This window comes from Hylaeus volcanicus, chromosome 2 (genome assembly GCF_026283585.1).
Source record: "Hylaeus volcanicus isolate JK05 chromosome 2, UHH_iyHylVolc1.0_haploid, whole genome shotgun sequence".
NCBI classification, from domain to species: domain Eukaryota; kingdom Metazoa; phylum Arthropoda; class Insecta; order Hymenoptera; family Colletidae; genus Hylaeus; species Hylaeus volcanicus.
In genome coordinates, this window is record NC_071977.1 from 26,151,673 (window position 1) to 26,169,833 (window position 18,161).

At 35.0% G+C, this 18,161-nt stretch overlaps 4 protein-coding genes across 6 annotated transcripts; 2 read left to right on the forward strand and 2 right to left on the reverse strand.

Annotated features, from left to right (window-relative positions):
- Positions 1-6: 6 nt before the first annotated feature.
- LOC128872845 (facilitated trehalose transporter Tret1-like) lies at positions 7-3,484 on the reverse strand. Of its 2 annotated transcripts, XM_054115931.1 has the most exons (5): positions 3,343-3,484; positions 3,121-3,266; positions 2,261-2,523; positions 1,121-1,545; positions 7-732 (listed from the first exon to the last, which is right to left on the reverse strand). In XM_054115931.1, exons 1-5 carry the CDS (start codon positions 3,366-3,368, stop codon positions 108-110), a joined length of 1,485 nt encoding a protein of 494 aa, XP_053971906.1. In that variant the 5' UTR covers positions 3,369-3,484; the 3' UTR covers positions 7-107. The 2 variants fall into 2 exon arrangements, with proteins under 2 accessions (XP_053971906.1, XP_053971907.1); XM_054115932.1 differs by lacking the exon at positions 3,343-3,484 and having other exon boundaries at positions 2,261-2,629; positions 3,121-3,267.
- Positions 3,408-7,988, reverse strand: LOC128872844 (ubiquitin carboxyl-terminal hydrolase 35-like). Its single transcript, XM_054115930.1, has 3 exons — positions 6,267-7,988; positions 5,959-6,176; positions 3,408-5,874 (listed from the first exon to the last, which is right to left on the reverse strand). The coding sequence occupies exons 1-3, from the start codon at positions 7,736-7,738 to the stop codon at positions 4,931-4,933; spliced, it is 2,634 nt and encodes an 877-aa protein (XP_053971905.1). The 5' UTR covers positions 7,739-7,988; the 3' UTR covers positions 3,408-4,930.
- Positions 7,989-8,529: 541 nt separating this feature from the next.
- Positions 8,530-11,997, forward strand: LOC128884864 (protein abrupt-like). Of its 2 annotated transcripts, none has more exons than XM_054138521.1 (7): positions 8,530-9,182; positions 9,492-9,668; positions 9,760-10,171; positions 10,243-10,436; positions 10,520-10,849; positions 10,934-11,062; positions 11,130-11,997. In XM_054138521.1, exons 1-7 carry the CDS (start codon positions 8,988-8,990, stop codon positions 11,202-11,204), a joined length of 1,512 nt encoding a protein of 503 aa, XP_053994496.1. In that variant the 5' UTR covers positions 8,530-8,987; the 3' UTR covers positions 11,205-11,997. The 2 variants fall into 2 exon arrangements, with proteins under 2 accessions (XP_053994496.1, XP_053994497.1); XM_054138522.1 differs by lacking the exon at positions 8,530-9,182 and adding an exon at positions 9,244-9,380.
- Positions 11,817-16,322, forward strand: LOC128884861 (AFG3-like protein 2). Its single transcript, XM_054138519.1, has 13 exons — positions 11,817-12,048; positions 12,491-12,611; positions 12,728-13,034; positions 13,118-13,211; positions 13,285-13,450; positions 13,524-13,659; positions 13,784-13,902; positions 13,970-14,245; positions 14,319-14,546; positions 14,621-14,847; positions 14,955-15,131; positions 15,222-15,440; positions 15,535-16,322. Exons 1-13 carry the CDS (start codon positions 11,965-11,967, stop codon positions 15,796-15,798), a joined length of 2,418 nt encoding a protein of 805 aa, XP_053994494.1. The 5' UTR covers positions 11,817-11,964; the 3' UTR covers positions 15,799-16,322.
- The last annotated feature ends 1,839 nt before the right edge of the window (positions 16,323-18,161 follow it).

The window sequence follows — 18,161 nt, forward strand, 5'->3', positions numbered from 1 at the left end:
GATCTGTCACTACAGGTTGCCTAATTCAAGGGGCTAATTTTCGGTACGTTTCGTTCATGTGCTCCTGTGCGAAAATGTGGCACGAGAAATACATACGAGAAACCAGTCTACACCAATTTTCGACCGTGTAACTGGTTCTGCACCTCCTGAAGCGTTTTCCCTTTCGTCTCGGGCACGTAAAAGTACGTGAAAAAGACGCCCGCGAGGCTGATAGCGGAAAATATCCAAAACGAGGTGTACAGGCCGAACTGGTCGGCGATTCTTGGATAAGACGCGGTAACACAGAAAGAGGTGAAATTGCAAAAGAACATCGCGATCGTGCTGCCCAGGGCTTTCACGTTCGTAGGAAAAACTTCGCTTATCATAGTGAACGGGACAGCGGCCAACCCCAAAGTGTACGATACGATGTAAAGTATCGTTCCAATCGATGGTAGCAAGAGGATATTGTCCACATCAAATTGTCTGTCTTGAAGATAAAAGAACAAACCGACGAGCGTCGTCGAAACGAACGTCCCGAACGCAGAGACAATCAGCAACAACCTTCTGCCGAATCTGTCCACCAAACACATGCCGATTATGGTACTCACAACTTGCACGGCGCCCAATATCATAGTTATATATTTGCCATTGTTCTCCTTAGTCGTGTCGAGGATTTGTTGAGCGTAAGAAATTATAGCCATGCTGCCGCTCCACTGTTGAACTACGACCAGGGTCACCACCACTATTATCGCTCTGCGAAGAAAAACATTTTCTTGTTTTTAATTATTGAGACTTTTACGTGACGACGTTTAAAAAAAAATTTTAATGATATGAGTATCTTCATGATTTTCTAGAGTACCTCTCCTGAGATATAAGGAAAAATAACGGCTAGCATACATATACAATTTTCATTTAGAATTTTATAACTGATTCGTTTGCAATATTCGACCCCAGACCTCTAAACCTTAAAGACTCTCCATTGTGCTCAAGAGCAACAATAAATAAAACACCAATGAAGCAAGTAAGGAAAATCGAACTCTCCCTGTATTCAAGAACCGTAACTACAACAACACCCCGTAATTGGTTTCCAGTATGGTAAACTATGACTTGAAAATTCACTCGAAACTCTATTGAAACGCACTTGCGATTTCCTGACACGCAGAATAGCTCCCGTAATCCGGTGTCGTTGGCCAAATCCAATTCCACGGATTTCTCGATCGCCGTCGCCTCTTCGGAGACGTTCGTGGTCCCTCTCAATTGCGCCAGAGTATGGATCGCTTCCTGATGTCTCCCACGGCGCATCAGGTGATAGGGAGACTCTGGTATCCACAGGGTGCAAACAACAAACAAAATTGACAGGGACAAGGATGTCATGGCTAGCTCCATCACGGTAAGAAAGGGACCTATAGTCCATTCGAAGGATACTCCAGTCTTCCCGAACACGGTTAACGCCGCCGTCAGTAATCCTCGTATGCTGGCTGGCGAAATTTCACCTGTATACATCATACAGACCACGTATCCGCAGCTGCTGCTTAATCCATGGAAGAACCTCGCTATGTATAACTCCTAAACGATAGAAACGGGTGTGACTATCTTGAAGTATCTTTTATCCTGCAAAATTAGTTTATCTTTTTAAATTAGGAATAGGTACTGGGATGCTTTGAATAATATCTTTTAGTTCGCACGCCTAGCTGTGCACAGTGAATCCTGTGTAAGAGCCGCGGGCTCCAAGCTCAAGGCTCCACGCGTGTATCCAACTACTTATCTATTATCTATTCATCTATCTAACTATGTATACCTATGAACTAATATCTATACATTCACTTATTTACCTATCAATTCAAAATCAGCATCATAGGTCTAGTTATTTGCAACTTTAGTCTCATCATTCTATCTAAACAACCTACTACCTAATCACTTCCTTTACTTCTACGCGATTAATAGTTCATGCCTAGCCTCCGTCAACTATTACTTCCCTGTAAAAAAATACATCTTTCCACGAATCTGCGTACGTTTCGATTACTGCCAGAAGCATTGAGAAAGAAATTACAGACAATTAAGTAGCTCACGCTAAACGTTGCGTTAAGCACGTAACTTGAGCACCTCCGCGAAGACTTTATCGTCGCAGTCGTCCGCGGCTTAAAGTATCAGCCGTATCGCGGCAGAAGTCATAAAGAGTTAAAGCAGTTATTATCATTATCATTGAAAATCTCAATTTTTATCAACGCTTCTGGTTGCATCGTCGCGTAAGCGTAAACAGAAACAGAAGCAGATTAATTACCCAGGCTGACGTCGCGAAAGCGATCATCAACCATCCCACTATCCCTGGGATCCCGGTAAGAAGCAGCGACCACTTCCTGCCGATCACGTTCACTATGTGAACGAAGAGCAACGGGCCCACGGATCCGCCGAGAGTCTGGATAGCCGCCACCCACGCGGATTCCTGTCTCGTCAACGGCACGGGGCTGTCTTCTTGCAACAAGAGAGGCAGCGATGGCGACGACCAACCGAAGAAAAGACCGTACGACATCATGCCCAAATTACCTGCCGATCAAACACTTATGGTGCACCGTGGCTGTCGAAAGACACTTTCCTGCGAAGATGGTTTCCGGTTGCAATGGCGAAGAGAATGCCTCTGACAGGGGAACCCCTAATCGAAAACCACCTGTTTGCAATGTATCCTTCGCTGTCAAAGACATTCTTCTCGGTGCATCGTACATCTTGATGACTGTTAAGAAGACTATTCTAAGCCAACATTTTCGAAATATCGGATTTTGTTGCATTTTCTTTCTTAGCTCGAGGTGTCGAAAATGTGCTCGTAAAAGATACGATCGACAGAGAGTCAGTAAACAACAAATAGTATCCTTGAAACTATTATGTTGTTTTGTATAAAAATATTTCTGTAACTTGGTAATCTACGTGCGTACATTTGGTTTTATATAATATTTAAAATGCCTTAACTTTTCTATACCCAGATTCTAGAACTCTTTCCAGAGCATCTATACGCGACATAGTAACTTAATTATGCATACTACTAAAAATACAGAAAAAAGCACTTCCTTGTGTCTCCAAAAACAACGAAAACATTTTCAACGTTAAATGTAAACGAGTCGCAATAATAACATACTCGAGTCCACTTACCGGCAATGATAGCTAAATAAATTGTCTTCATTGTTTCTATAAATGGCTTGCGAAGTACGTAAACGATCCAACTCGAACGAAGTATCCACAGAACGTTGACAACTAAATAGTATCGATAGATGTTTCCAAGCAGGTCTAAACTAGGTCTATCTATTCAGTCACTTAATGAGTTTATCTGTATCACGTGTAATTATGACGTATAGATCCAAGATAAATACATACCGTTGTGGTTCTGCCACTAGAGTCATTATAATTAAAGTTTTGGTTTGAAATAGAAAATAGAAGAGTATCGATCACCTTTTACTTATATTTTATATATGATACATTTCACTCACGAAGACAAGTGTTAAAAGATAGACAGGATGATAACGAAACGTGCACGCCGACAGAGAACGCACGAGTATCAATTATCAGTTGTATTACTTAGCTATATATATATATTTGTTTAATAAGTCTTTCACATTCGATCTACATTATGGTATGGTTAAAGTAACATAAATGGAACACGAGTAAAGAACAGCAGCACCACGCTAATAAATAATTTCATTAATGATAACAGTACGATTGTGCAATCAAATATTAGTTGAACATTCAGTTTTTCACTCTACGAGTTAGCGTAATATTCATACTCTCTTTTTGTGGTACGTTACAACGGTAAATGTTAAACAAACAATAAATAAATGGTATTACGTCTATTAGGAAAGAGTTGCTTCGAATAATTTATTCACGTACCATCTGAGGGCATTTACAAATATATAAGACCTAACGAATACTATATAATACAGTTTTTCGATTATAAATTAAGGTGAATAATGTACTTCTTTTTTGTTTCGTTGAATACTGTACTATAAAATTAATATTATCAATTTGACAGTATAAATTTATCACAGATTCGTAATGCTCGGAGTGTATTAATGTAACAATGATTAAAATACACCTATTTACAACAATAGTAACTATCGGTCTTATATTCTTCCCATTTTCTGCTAAAATACTTACGACGTGTAACACAAATCTGTAAATATTGGCCAATTTTAGAACATTGATCTTAAAAAAAAAAATGCCGTTTGTCGAGAGAGTTATGAATTTATATACACCGTGTTTATGAACCAACGTTTGAATAAAGTGTAAATAAACATTACGAAACGGAAATAAGCTTTGATACAAATATCGTTTAATAAATAATTCATGTATTTTCTCACACGACAAAAGGCATTCATATTTGAATGGATATCAAATTATAGTGTGCGAGAACATGACAAATGTATGGTTATCAAATTGATAGTATTTCTCACATCATGTAAATACTGTTTTTTGTACGTACATCTCTACGTAAAAACACAGCCAATTATAATATTACGTTTCTTACAAAGTACTGAGTTTGTATTCTGTCTCCATTAAAATTTCATAATACACTTTCCAATAATGACAGCGTAAGTTTTTACAAATTCTACAAAATTACGTATTCCTGATTTTTTAAAGAACAACCTATTTGAACAAAAATATTTAAAAAATTCCTGTTTTGCAATGTGGTACACAAACTATCGAGACATGAAGTATAAATTTGCATATAAATCTGTTATTCGCGGGAAAATATTGTTACGATAAGATACATCGGGAAATAAAATGGCGCTACGGTAAATATGTATTAATTTTCATAAAATAGTATCTTTAAGTATGTTAAACAGTTATATCGATTGATGCAATAGCACCTAACCTTTCTTTCTATGATGAGGAAAATGTATTACAAATTCATCTGGAACTTTGAGTAACTTTGTAAAAGAATATACCATTTAAATATTCAAATAACCTAATACAGGAAACGACTTGCAGGCATATTAACTGCACCCCGACAGCTACTCGGTGGAGGATTTTCATCATCGGAATTTTCATTCTTTCGTAACAATATTGAACTGTGCCGACTACGCTGAGACTTTTCTGCTTGATGTCTTAATTCCTCGATATAGGCTGTGGTGTCATTCGCCACTAGTTCCTGCAAATGTTTACTCAACGTCGACAACTCCGGTTTCTCTTCGTCGTAAATTCCTTCGAATGGTACACATTTCTCGTAAAATAATATAAATGGCGTATCTGGTGGTTTGAGGTCCTTAAAATCATTAAACGTTGTTTGCGAGACGTAACTGTCGTTGAATTTGTACCAATTTTGTTTCGAGTCGCGAGCATAAGTAAAATAATGACCGTAATCCATACTATAACCGGAGTGTACAACAGCAGCGTATAGTTGATACGTTTCGGTAGTTGTGCACAAAGGCGTTGATACTGGTAACTGTATAGTTTCGTTATACATTACTTTGTGCCGTAGTTTTGTTCTTAGTCTGGTATCAAAATCGTAACGGAAATGTTTCAGAATCAAAATTAAATACGTTGGTGCATGTAGAATTTTTATAAACCTTTGTGCATCGCAAAGTTTCATACATTTATCGCATCGATATTTGTTCTCGCCGGTCAGTTTTTCTGGTGTAAGATAATAATTTATTAAATCTTGCACAGAAACTTCCTGATTTTCCTGTATCTCTTCTGGGAAACACAATTGCAAGTCACGAAATTTGTCAGTATTATGAGAACTAGTATCACACTGAGCACATTGGTGAGTAATTTTACATTTTCCACCTAAAACTCTATGTACAAGTGGTACTTGTGTACTTGTATCTTCCCCACCTACAGACTGTATTCCACTGTCTGTAGAGTCTGAATGTGAATCGCTAAGTTGCTGGATTTGTGCTAAATCTTCTCCTATAAAAATGAATTTCACGTAATATTTACACAGAAACTATTAAAAAGAAACATATATACACATATTAGAAACAAAGATACTACCTTGTGTAAAATCTGCTAATGATTGTGTTTTTCTTTCCAAAGCTATACTTCCAGTTAAGTCTTCTTCCGTTGTCCAACGTTTAATACTGCCACCTTCTTCATTTATCGTAGAAACATCATTTATTTCCTTATCATCTTTATGCTTCAAATTAGAATCATTAGCTTCACAGTTTACAGTAATAGACTTTTCTTGCTCATGTAAGAGGTCTAACAAATGACTGTTAAAATAAATAAATCATTTAATATATATATATATTTTTTTTTTGGCCTAACAGAAACAAATATTAAAATACTAATAACATATTAACCAGAGAAATTCTGAACTGTCCTGTTGCTGACCAGGTAAAAAATAAGAAGGGCGAGAAGCTAATAAAATTTCAGTTGGTGCCAATGAAATTCTCTTTGAATATAATAAAAGAGTAAATAGATTTTGTAATTTTCTAAGTACAACTTGATCATCAGCTTTGTTTGAAGGTTTGTACATCAATACTTCGTAACAGAACCGTCTAGTCATTAACAGTGCTTGTAATACACTATTCATATAACATGTGTTTCCAAGGTTTGAAAGTCCAACTTTCCCATTGTGTGGTTTAGGTGATTCAATTATTGGCTCGATTGTTTCTGTTTCATCCACCCAAACCTGTTCATTCCATATTTCTTGAACAATGTGCATTCGAGGTTGCACTGGGAAACTACTTTCTAAATTACTATATACACATTGGCTTGGAAATCTTAACATAAGTATTTTCATAATATCAACTAAATTCTGTATACATTCTTTACTTGACTCAGAATCTTCTTTTATTAAGTAAGTCAATGCCATTTGCGTATTTCGCACTATAGTTCGAAACAAAAATGGAGATCCTTGCCTTTTTAATACATGAAATATAACCATGGAAGCATTCTGACGAATCACTGGTACCAACAAAGCATGAAACATTACATCAAGCGTTGCTTTTGCAACCTCTATAAGTATAGAATATTTATGTTGCTTTTCTAAGCCAAATATAAATTCCATAATCCAAATGCTAAGTCGATCGCCTCTCCATTTTGGAAGCCAATTACACAGAACCCTTAAAGCTTGGGTTAACTGAGATTCGCAATGCGATTCAGAAAGAATCCAGTTTACAGCTTGTGGTATAATAGATGCTTCTACTAGTTGTAATATAGCTGCTAAACCAGGTCCTGGATCTTGTTTACGTTTTGTATCTGATATAATTCTATATAATGTTTGGAGACATATAAAAATTAAATTATCATTTTCAATGTTGTCAGACTTTATTCGTACAACTTTCAAAAAGTTTTGAACTTTAGTTGCGTTGTCTGTGAATTCTGAAATCTTTTTTGGATCAGGTGACATTGAGAATGTAGACAGACTGGTAATAACTGCTTCGCAAAGCTTTGAATGATTCACAGACTCTGGTAAATATACACTGTGTTCCAGTAAAGTTTGAAGAATCATTGTTAAATCAGACATATCATTGATTTCAGTGTTCCGTAGCATAGCAGCAACATCATTTGAAATTGGATTGATACAAAATGGTTTTTCTGTTAAATACTTTGAGAACCAAATCATGATACTTGGAATTTCTTGTACATTTAATATTTCATCATTTAGTATTTCTCTCAGAATAGATTCGTAATTTAATTGCCTGGGGAAAGGCTCGCTTTCTAGTTTTTTAAGTTTGGTCCATCCTTCAGTAACCTCTGCATCTTTGCCAACCACTATTAAATTTAAACATTGTTTTATATCACTCTTAAGAATTTGTTCGGCATCCATTGTTTATCAATTATTACTTTTACAACACTTTAAACTATTTCTTTACGACTTTCAATTAGAACTATTATTCAACCTCAACCCAGAATGACTTTCACGAAAATCTAAATGATTTCACGTCCGAGCGAAATAAAAAAAACATATGTCAACTTCATAATAGGAAAAGTAACTATACTTGTTACTCTTCATGTTTCACTAAATATTTTAGCTGCTGAACATGTTTAGTAAGAAACGCCATAGTAATATAGAGGAAAATTAAATATGTACACTGATTAACATTTATATACCTGTTCACTTAAGTGTTCTATGAAAATGACAAATCAATTTCTAATTAGAAACAACATAATAGGTATCTTTAGCTATTATTCACTGATATTAATTAAATGAGGCGTAGTGGCGCCATCGGTGGGAAAACGCCCAAGTTTGTAGTGAAAATAGTTCCCATTGCTGCTGCTAGATGGCATAAATAACTAAAGACTCAATAATTATTGCTGCATTAAATAATTATTCATTCAAACGATAAATTTGACATATTTACTAATATATTATAGTATTATAAAATAGAGAACCGTATTAATTATGCATTTATGCATTTATTATCAAAGGTATCGCTAGCTCCATCTTATAAAAATAGTAGGAACTGTTTTCTTTACAAACTTAGGCGTTTTCTCACCGATGGCGCCACTAACCAAAGGGCCGATAACTATTTTTATATTAATTATTTACTACAAATTTGAGCGTTTCGCCGTAGATGGCGCTATTAACATGCTTGCGGGTAAATTGTGTGTAAACCCCCATATACGATTGTATACGATTTTCTTACTTAGATACTCTACTGTTATTCTACTTTAGACTTTTATAATAACAATAATAAAAATACACGTTAAAATTGTAATATTTGATTTACACTCATTCGTTTAGCGACATAATGACGGTCATTCGACGGTACTTTACATATCTAGTGACTTCAGCAATCGATCTTCGCTAGGATTATTTCTACTTCAAAATTCTGAGATGCTAACCAAAGAAGAAATGTTCATATGAGAGAACTTAAAATATGGTAATCTAACACGATTGTAATATATCGGTGAATTTCTTCTGTGCTTCTGGGAAAATTGAAGTTCGTCGGTTATTGGAAAGTGCAACGAACCAGCCGAATGAAAGTGTCGCATCTTGGTTGCGAAAAATTCAGTCCCGTTCCAAATTCCGATTGTATACATGTCATTGGAAAAGGAATCGAAACTGAAACAGCATGTCTGAAGTTGTTGGCCAACATGAAATTAATCAAAGCTACTGTTTCAAATGGAATGATTATGAAAATCATTTATCCGATGTAGTTAAACAACTCCTGGAGGAAGATTGTATGGTTGATGTTGTACTGGCTGCTGCTGGAGAACGCATTCATGCTCATCGTATAGTTCTCTGCGCTTGTAGCACTTTGTTTCGAGTAAAGAACTTTCATATTTTTAAGAGCAGACTTAAAATGCCTTCAACTTGAATAAATTTTGTTAAGATTACCTTTATATCCTCACGGTCAATATAATAATTATAATTTGGACTGTGTAAAGATTTCAACTATTTATCTTTTATGTAAATCCAAAAATTTAATGTCACATGATCACATTGTTGATATTAATCTTACATGGTTATTATTAATTCGGTTTTCTTTAAAAACGTAGTTTGCGTTTCATGGCGTAGGTTAGTTCTGCACATTTTCAGGTATGACTTATGTAACAATCAAATCTTTTATTTGTAGGATGTTCTGAGTCAAGTGAATGATTATCATCCGACAATAATATTGAGCGATATATCTGCACAGGATATAAAATGTATTATAGAATTTATTTATCATGGGGAAGTACGAGTTCCAGTAGAGAACATTAGCAGTTTATTGGATGCTGCTCGTTCCTTAAAAATATGTGGTCTCATCGAGGTTGTTCTTTTTGTTCAATCTAAGCAAAAATACTGATTTTTCATTTGTAATGCAAAATTACGATTAATGTGTTAATATTGTTTGTTTGTAGATTGATGGGCTTGATGAGAATGATTCAGTTACGAGTCCGAAAGATTTTAATGATAATAACGAGGAATCAATGACTGTAATCAACGAAACAGAAGAAAATGTTATTAACTCACTGCAACACAGTTACGAAGATTTGGAAGATGAACAGGAGCAAAAGTTAACTGAAAATTCTACTTTAAGTAAAAGAAAGAAACGCAGACGCGATACAACAAAGAGAGATTATAGCGACGATATGTTAGCATCAGCAATTGAAGACTTGAAAACAGGTCAAACGTTAATAGAAGCTTCGACTAAACATAATATACCGCGTTCCACACTATACATGCGTGCTAAAGCATTAGGGATACATTTAAATGCATCAAGGAACGAGTATCCAGCTGAATGTATGAAGGCTGCCATAAATGCTGTAATTGGTTGGTATGCACCTTAAATTACAAAATGTTAACTCCTTTGCGTTATTCAGTTTATTTCATTGTTATTATAGGTGGGTCTAGTTTGCAACATGCATCAGAAATGTTTAGTATACCGAAGACTGTATTATGGAGAAGAATTCAAAAAGAAGGCTATCAAATATTACGCTCTGAAATGAAGAGATCCTATGGTTCTGATAAACGAGAAGCTGCAGTCAAAGCTTTAGAAAGGGGAGAGAATTTGACGAAAGTAGCGCTTGAATTTAAGGTGACAAGAATGAGAAGCATGGAGCAGTAATTTTTTACATCACTTGAACTTTCTGTGAACAATATCAATTATTGAATTTTCAGATTCCAAAGACCACTTTGTTCAGGGATAAAGCTCGGCTGGTAGATGAAGGAAAACTGCCATTATCATTTTGGAAAAAAAGGAAAACCGAAAACGAAGAATTAAAGAAGTCTCGGTTAGAAGAGGCTGTTGCCGCTTGTAAAGGAGGAAAAATGTCACAAGCAGCGGCATCGATGACTTATCATATTCCTAAAACAACAATATGGAGACGCCTTCAACAAGACGGCAAAAAATCCGAACGTTTGCCAAACTCGAGAAAACAACGAACGGATGCCAAACATCATAGCATAGACGTGAAGACACAAGAAGGATCGGATTTCACATATTGCGAGGTATTGCATGATTTCAGTATTTGTTATCGTTCCTCGTGTAGCATAACATTGGCACTTTCGATTTCTAATAAATTTTATTTGTAGGTTTCATCAGAAATTCCTATAACTTATATAGATGAAAATAGTATACCTGAAGATTCTGTGATAATATTAACAGCAGAAGACATGGATGGATTGAATTTAGAAGAAGGACGACAAATAATTGTTAACTCGGTATGAATTTTTAATTACTTAGCTTTAAATTTACATGAATATTTGTAAACAAATTATTTTTTTTTAGGAATCAGTGCAAGAATACGTTCCTTGTACAATAAGTATCGAAGAAAATTCGAATTATTCGCAAACCGAAAGTTAACACATTAATCGTAATTGTACATATACAAGTTATTAATGTTCTTTTTGTACATACAAATAACACATATATATTAAATTAGAATTTCTTTAGTAATACATTAATAATGGATATTTAATTATTATTATTCATACACGTTCTACAGATAAGTCTGATTGTTGTAATTTTGCACAAAAAAATTGTATATTAATGCGTATAGTTACAATTTGTACTCCGATCATGTTTTGTATGTTAACGATTATTAAAATACATAAAATTATTTAATTTGTTGCAATACGATTAAATTAAGTGTCGTAATAACAAGCATGTATATTAATAAAAATAATTTTTCTCGGAAATTCAAAAATATCTTCTTCGATAGGTGGTTCTATTTTTAGCGACATTACAAATTTGCACGTGGATTGCTTTGATCATATAGTCAAAGGTGGATTGTATGCGCACTCAGATTCAGTATCTGAAAAGTGTTGACATTCGATTCTATGAGAGTACTCTATGGTGTATTTATAGTTATATATATACAACCATGAAGAAGAAGGGGTAGCAAAGTATAGTCGAGTATAGTGACTTTCCCTTCACGCGACACGGTTGTGTAAGTGCAGTGTATCTAACTTGGGTTGGAAATGGGAAGTGGGAAGTGGGAGTAAGGTTGGGGATATTTATTGGAATGGTGTCTTGTGGCCGGTAATGTTTTACTGTGGCGGTATTAGGGATAGAAATTACGAAATTTCATCATATTACGTGAGAACCGATAAACACGAAAAATATGGCCCATCAGTTGTTATTCTCGGCTGCGAAATTCGAAAAATTCATGTTGAAATCTGTGTACAAAAATGCTGACACAATGCAGGTACAAATGTAACCTATCACATAACCTCCGTAATCCATTATGATACAACAAATATTTCTAATGTTAATCATGATTTCAAGTTTTAAAATAATTGCTTATTCATATAATTGTATCGTGATATTTTGTTGTAATTGTCATTTATCTTACATTCGTTGAATACGTTTTTACACCTGTAGTACAATTCGCTGTAAATATACGTACATGTACATACATGCGTACAAAAATGCTTTAGAATGATTACTTTATGGTAGTAAATTACTTTCTATAGTACTGTGCTGTTACACGTGGTTAATAGTACTTTATGTTAAAAATGTTAATTGCAATAAAAAGATCAATTTGATTAAAAATTCAGTTGAAGTGGTTATTAGTGTGATTATTTCCTTACACTAAATTGTCTCTTATGGTTTATGTATAGTATTATATATTGTAAAATCTATTTTAGTTACGAAGATATTTGTCATTGTTTAAAAATGACACAGAAGCAACTATGTTTGAACACTTACAACGGCAGTGGAAGATATTGTGTAATGAAGCACCAAAAGGATTTGAAAAGTTTTTTAAAGGTTGTTACTTCATTTTTATATCCACTCTCTTCATATAGAGTGTTTAGCAAATTATGTTTCACAAAACATCCTATATAATATTGATAGGTTAAATAATAATTTCTGTTTGATTATAGGAAATGGAAAAGGCACCTCTAAAACTGCAGACAAAGTCGAGGAAAAAGTTAAAAAAGGTTCAGACAAAGAGGCTGCTAAACCATCGAGTAGCACATCTTCCCGGTCTACATCTAGCAATAAATCCGGTTTCCAGTGGAATTTTCAGTTTAATGTGACTGGACCGGGTGGAAAGAAACCTTTTGAAGATTCACCAAATGAGAAAGCAATGCTGATGTTTGGTGTATTATTTGCAGCAGCTCTAGGTTTATGTTTAAATGCGGTATTCAATTCTGCAGAAGAGATCACATGGAGAGATTTTATATCAAAGTAATAGATTATTTTTCATTGTGCTAACTGATGTATCTGATTTCAATAAATTTCATAGAATAATCCTTGCCAATTGTTCACAGGTGTTTAAATAAAGGAATTGTAGACAAATTAGAAGTTGTTAATAAACAATGGGTTCGTGTAAAATTGTTACCTGGAAATTTGGTGAATGGATCTGTGAGTATAGAATGTAAATCAAACTATGATATATTTATAAAATATATTATAATTTGTTTAATGCATTTCATAGGATACTTTATGGTTTAACATTGGAAGTACTGAAACGTTTGAAAGGAATTTAGAAAATGCACAAATTGAATTAAATATAGAACCACAAAATTATGTGATAGTAGTTTACAAAGATGAGGTAGAGATGCAACATGTTTTGAAAGTTTTGCCACAATTACTCATGTGGGGTGAGTTACCAAATTTATTGTTACGTTATATATACAAATTGTTGCCGGTTGTGATAGTAATTTCTATTTATAGGATTTCTCATATTCATACTCCGAAAATCGCTGCAAAGCTTTTCTGCGGGAGGCAAAAGAGGTCGAGGACTTTTTGGCGGAGTAATGGAATCGACTGCAAAATTAATTAATTCCAAAGATATTGGTGTTCGATTTAAGTAAGTCAAGAAACCTACGAAACTCCATTTAGGATCTTATGTTTGAGTAATAATTTTATTTATTGTTTCCTTTTTGCATTATAAAATTACTACACATATTTCTATATACCATTTAACAATTTAGAGACGTCGCTGGGTGTGAGGAAGCGAAAATTGAAATTATGGAATTTGTAAATTTTTTGAAAAATCCTCAACAGTACATTGACCTTGGTGCCAAGATTCCCAAGGGCGCAATGTTAACAGGTAAACACATATTGGCAAGTAAAGTTAATTTAATAAATCGGGTACATAATAAATCATATTCTCACAGGTCCACCGGGTACTGGAAAAACATTATTAGCAAAGGCTACAGCCGGAGAGGCGAATGTTCCTTTTATCACTGTGTCAGGTTCTGAATTTTTGGAAATGTTTGTCGGTGTTGGTCCCTCGAGGGTTCGAGATATGTTTACAATGGCGCGAAAGCACGCTCCGTGTATATTGTTTATTGATGAAATCGATGCAGTAGGAAGAAAAAGAGGAGGTCGTAATTTTGGTGGTCATTCTGAACAAGAGAATACGCTTAATCAACTTTTAGTTGAAATGGATGGTACACGATAAAATCAAAAATATTAAACATTTTAATGTCAGAACATACGTTTAACCGATTGATGTTTATTTAGGATTTAATACAACAACCAATGTAGTCGTATTAGCGGCAACTAACAGGGTAGACATATTAGACAAAGCACTATTACGACCTGGAAGATTCGATAGACAAATTTTCGTCCCTGCTCCAGACATTAAAGGACGAGCATCTATTTTCAAGGTGCATTTAGCACCGTTGCGGACTACGTTAGATAAAGACCAGCTGGCAAGAAAAATGGCTTCGTTAACGCCTGGTTTTACAGGTATGAAAATTAAATTAATCGATGAAACTTGGAACAATATTGATTGTCAAAATATCATACATAGTTCTTTCTAGGAGCTGATATCGCTAATGTATGCAATGAAGCAGCTTTAATAGCAGCAAGAGATATGAACGATAATATTCAACTGAAACATTTTGAACAAGCTATTGAAAGAGTAGTTGCTGGTATGGAGAAGAAGACAAATGTTTTACAACCTGAAGAGAAAAAGACAGTTGCGTACCACGAGGCTGGTCACGCGGTAGCAGGTTGGTTTTTAGAACACGCGGATCCACTTTTGAAGGTACGTGTGAATTCCATGTAATTCATTATTGAAATGCCTTTAATTAATTTTTTATAAAAATTAAGTCGCTAAGCTTTATTCCTATGTCTTCATTTTTTATGTAACAGGTATCTATAATTCCTCGTGGGAAAGGATTGGGTTATGCTCAGTATTTACCACGTGAACAGTATCTTTACACAAAGGAACAGTTGTTTGATAGAATGTGTATGACACTCGGTGGACGAGTATCCGAAGAAATATTTTTCGGGCGCATTACGACGGGAGCGAGAGATGACTTGGAAAAGGTAATACTTCTGCACCTACGAGTTATTAATTGAATCGTTGAATTTATATCTCGTTCGTTTGTTAAAATGTCAAAATATTTTTTTTATCAGATCACGCAAAGTGCATACGCGCAAGTCATACAGTACGGTATGAACGAAAAAGTTGGCAACGTTAGCTTCCAAATGCCTCAGCCAGGAGAGATGGCTTTTGACAAACCTTATTCCGAACATACTGCACAACTGATCGACAGTGAAGTACGTGCATTAATTGAAAGAGCCCATGCACATACGCATACTTTACTTACACAGCATAAGGAAAACGTAACTAAGGTATAATCTTTAATTATTAATACAAACATTTAATTAAAAAAACGATTCTATGAAGAACGGAAGTGAAATAACTTTTCGCTGTTAATTTACTTAGGTTGCCGAACGATTATTAAAACAAGAGATTTTAAGTAGAGAAGACATGATAGAATTACTTGGCCCCAGACCTTTCCGTGAAAAGTCAACTTACGAAGAATTTGTCGAGGGTACCGGATCGTTCGAAGAGGACACCACGTTACCGGAAGGATTGAAAGAATGGAACAAATCGAAAGACACTAAAGACAAGGAAGGACAAGTTTCACCATCAACGGATGCGGCTTCAGCTAGTGGCCCTAAAGACCAGCCGCAACACCGATTATAATTATACAGTTTAGATTATAGTCTCCTAAGTACCTTGTATTATAGTTTGAAATATATAACTGGTATAAGTAACAATACACGAGTGTGCATTCGGTTGCATCGATTGCATATACCATATTCATATATTTTGTAATTCATGAAGGCTGCCAAGTTCGTAATCTTGCAAAGTATTCTTCACGTGATACAGTGACTCATTTGTCAGTGTATGCGCTATTTACACATTATCACCATCTTTCGTAGCGATTATTAAGGTGACTGAGGAAATATGCAGTTACACGCGTTTTTTAAATTTACCGTGATATTGCATTTATACACGTAACATGGTATTGTACGATGCAAGACGTGATGTCAAAACCAAGAAAAAGCATGTAACTTTTATTATTTACGTAACTGTACGGAACGCAATTACTCCTGTTCTTTTTTGTAAGAATTAAATCAGCAGAAGGGCATGGACTGATGAAAGAAGTAACAGTGACGGTTTATGTAATTTTTTGCAACGTATAATTAATAAAGTTTACAAATGTAGTGCAATTAAACTGTCCTTTTCTTAAGTATTGTAAGTACATTGATAATTTGTTACGTTACTGCTTCCGTTGCTAATTGTTGGGTTTCGCTTTGGCGGGATTCCTGGTGCACTCCATGAAAACATACCGCGTGTATTTGTGTATGTATACGCGCGCGCGCGCGCGCGTGTGTGTGTGTTTATAAATCGAATTCTTGCTATTATATTACATTCTCCAAAGAAAAATAAAACAACGAAATACGATACTATTTGCGTTCCTTGTGTACGAAGGTCCACGCGTAGTTTTTATGACAAGATTAAAAAAGATTTAATACGACGAAGGTCTTCTCGACAGGGTTCATGGCTCTAGGAACAAATTTTCGTCCCGGCATAGCGTCTTGGATACAATCAACTGGTTTGTAAATAATTAGTCATTATGGATTTTTCTAAATTTAATTATTTTCACTTCGAATCGCGATATTCTAATAATGAATACTATGCAATGTGACTCGTTTCGTTTGTATAAATAACGAAATAATGATCGCTCACAAAAGGAATTCTAGACAAATAGTTTTCCGGGAAGAAAACCTCTAAAAAATTTGTTCAAAAGAGAACAAGATACGTCCATGAATATGGAAAATGTAGACCTTCGTCCGCTCTCTCTCCCCCCCCCTCTCTCTCTCTCTCTCTCTCTCTCTCACTCGTTCTCTCTCATTACTCATTATGTCAAAACATTCATAAACGATTTCACTAAGTTTCGAGCTCGTTTATACATGGGTTTAAATAAATCAGAGCAATAGATGTGCATGCATCTCAATATATCCATTATCAGTCTTGGGATTTCTTTTGGAATTTTATTTGATTACCCGAGACGCCATTGGGAATGAGTTTGAACATTTAGAAAAGCATCATTTGATCGAGAAGTTCGCTTGTCTTTTTTACAATTTATGTTTCGTCATTTTGTGCAGAACGAAGCAATTCGTGTTATGCTTTATTTAAAAAGAAAAGATAAAAATATTCAATGTCATCAGTATTATTTGGTCCTTACATCGCACAAAATCTTAAACAGAACAGGTTGTAATAGCTGTTGCATGTAGTGTGAATGTTGCGCATCAAACTTTGAAAGATTGAGATTATACGTTCAATAGAATAATACACGTGCATGCACGATGGTGTAGTAATTAATTTTATTCTATGGAAATAGTGGCAAAGATAATTACGTCTCCTATTTCAGTATTTCTACTCATGTTAAGATTTCACAAAATTCTACGCGAATTTACCAAAAAAAGATGTTTCTAATCTGAAGTCTCCAGCGCTTTGTTAAGTGTTTTGTTTCGTTTGCAGTTGTTTCATTCGAAAGAACTCGAGCGATGTGTCTCCTCGATCTTCTATCTTCTTCGCATTAATCCAGTCGTAACTTTTCAGAAATCAGATCTGTTCGGTGACTATTTGTTTGTCAGATTTTGGACCAAACACTCGAATTGTACTGTGCAATGATCGTCGGCGGGAAAAATGAGTAAAATAATCGACATCGCGAATCACATTTCGATTCAAACGAAGCGGCCATGTTGTTTTCGACGTTATCTCGATCGATTTGTATTCTTTTTAAATTCATTAAACAACAGTTTATCATCAATGAGATTCGCGCATCGACAAAAATGTTGCTCCAACTCAAATTATGTTACATGATTTGATGAATCAAGTGCTTAAGAAACAAATAAATTGGTAGTTGTTCACGATTTGTAATATTTCAACGTTAGCTCGTAAATGAAGCGTACATCATACGGAAAAAGTACTTCAAAAGTAGAACAATAATTTAGTTGCGTGAAATTAATGCAAAGTGATTTCCCTCGATCAATTGG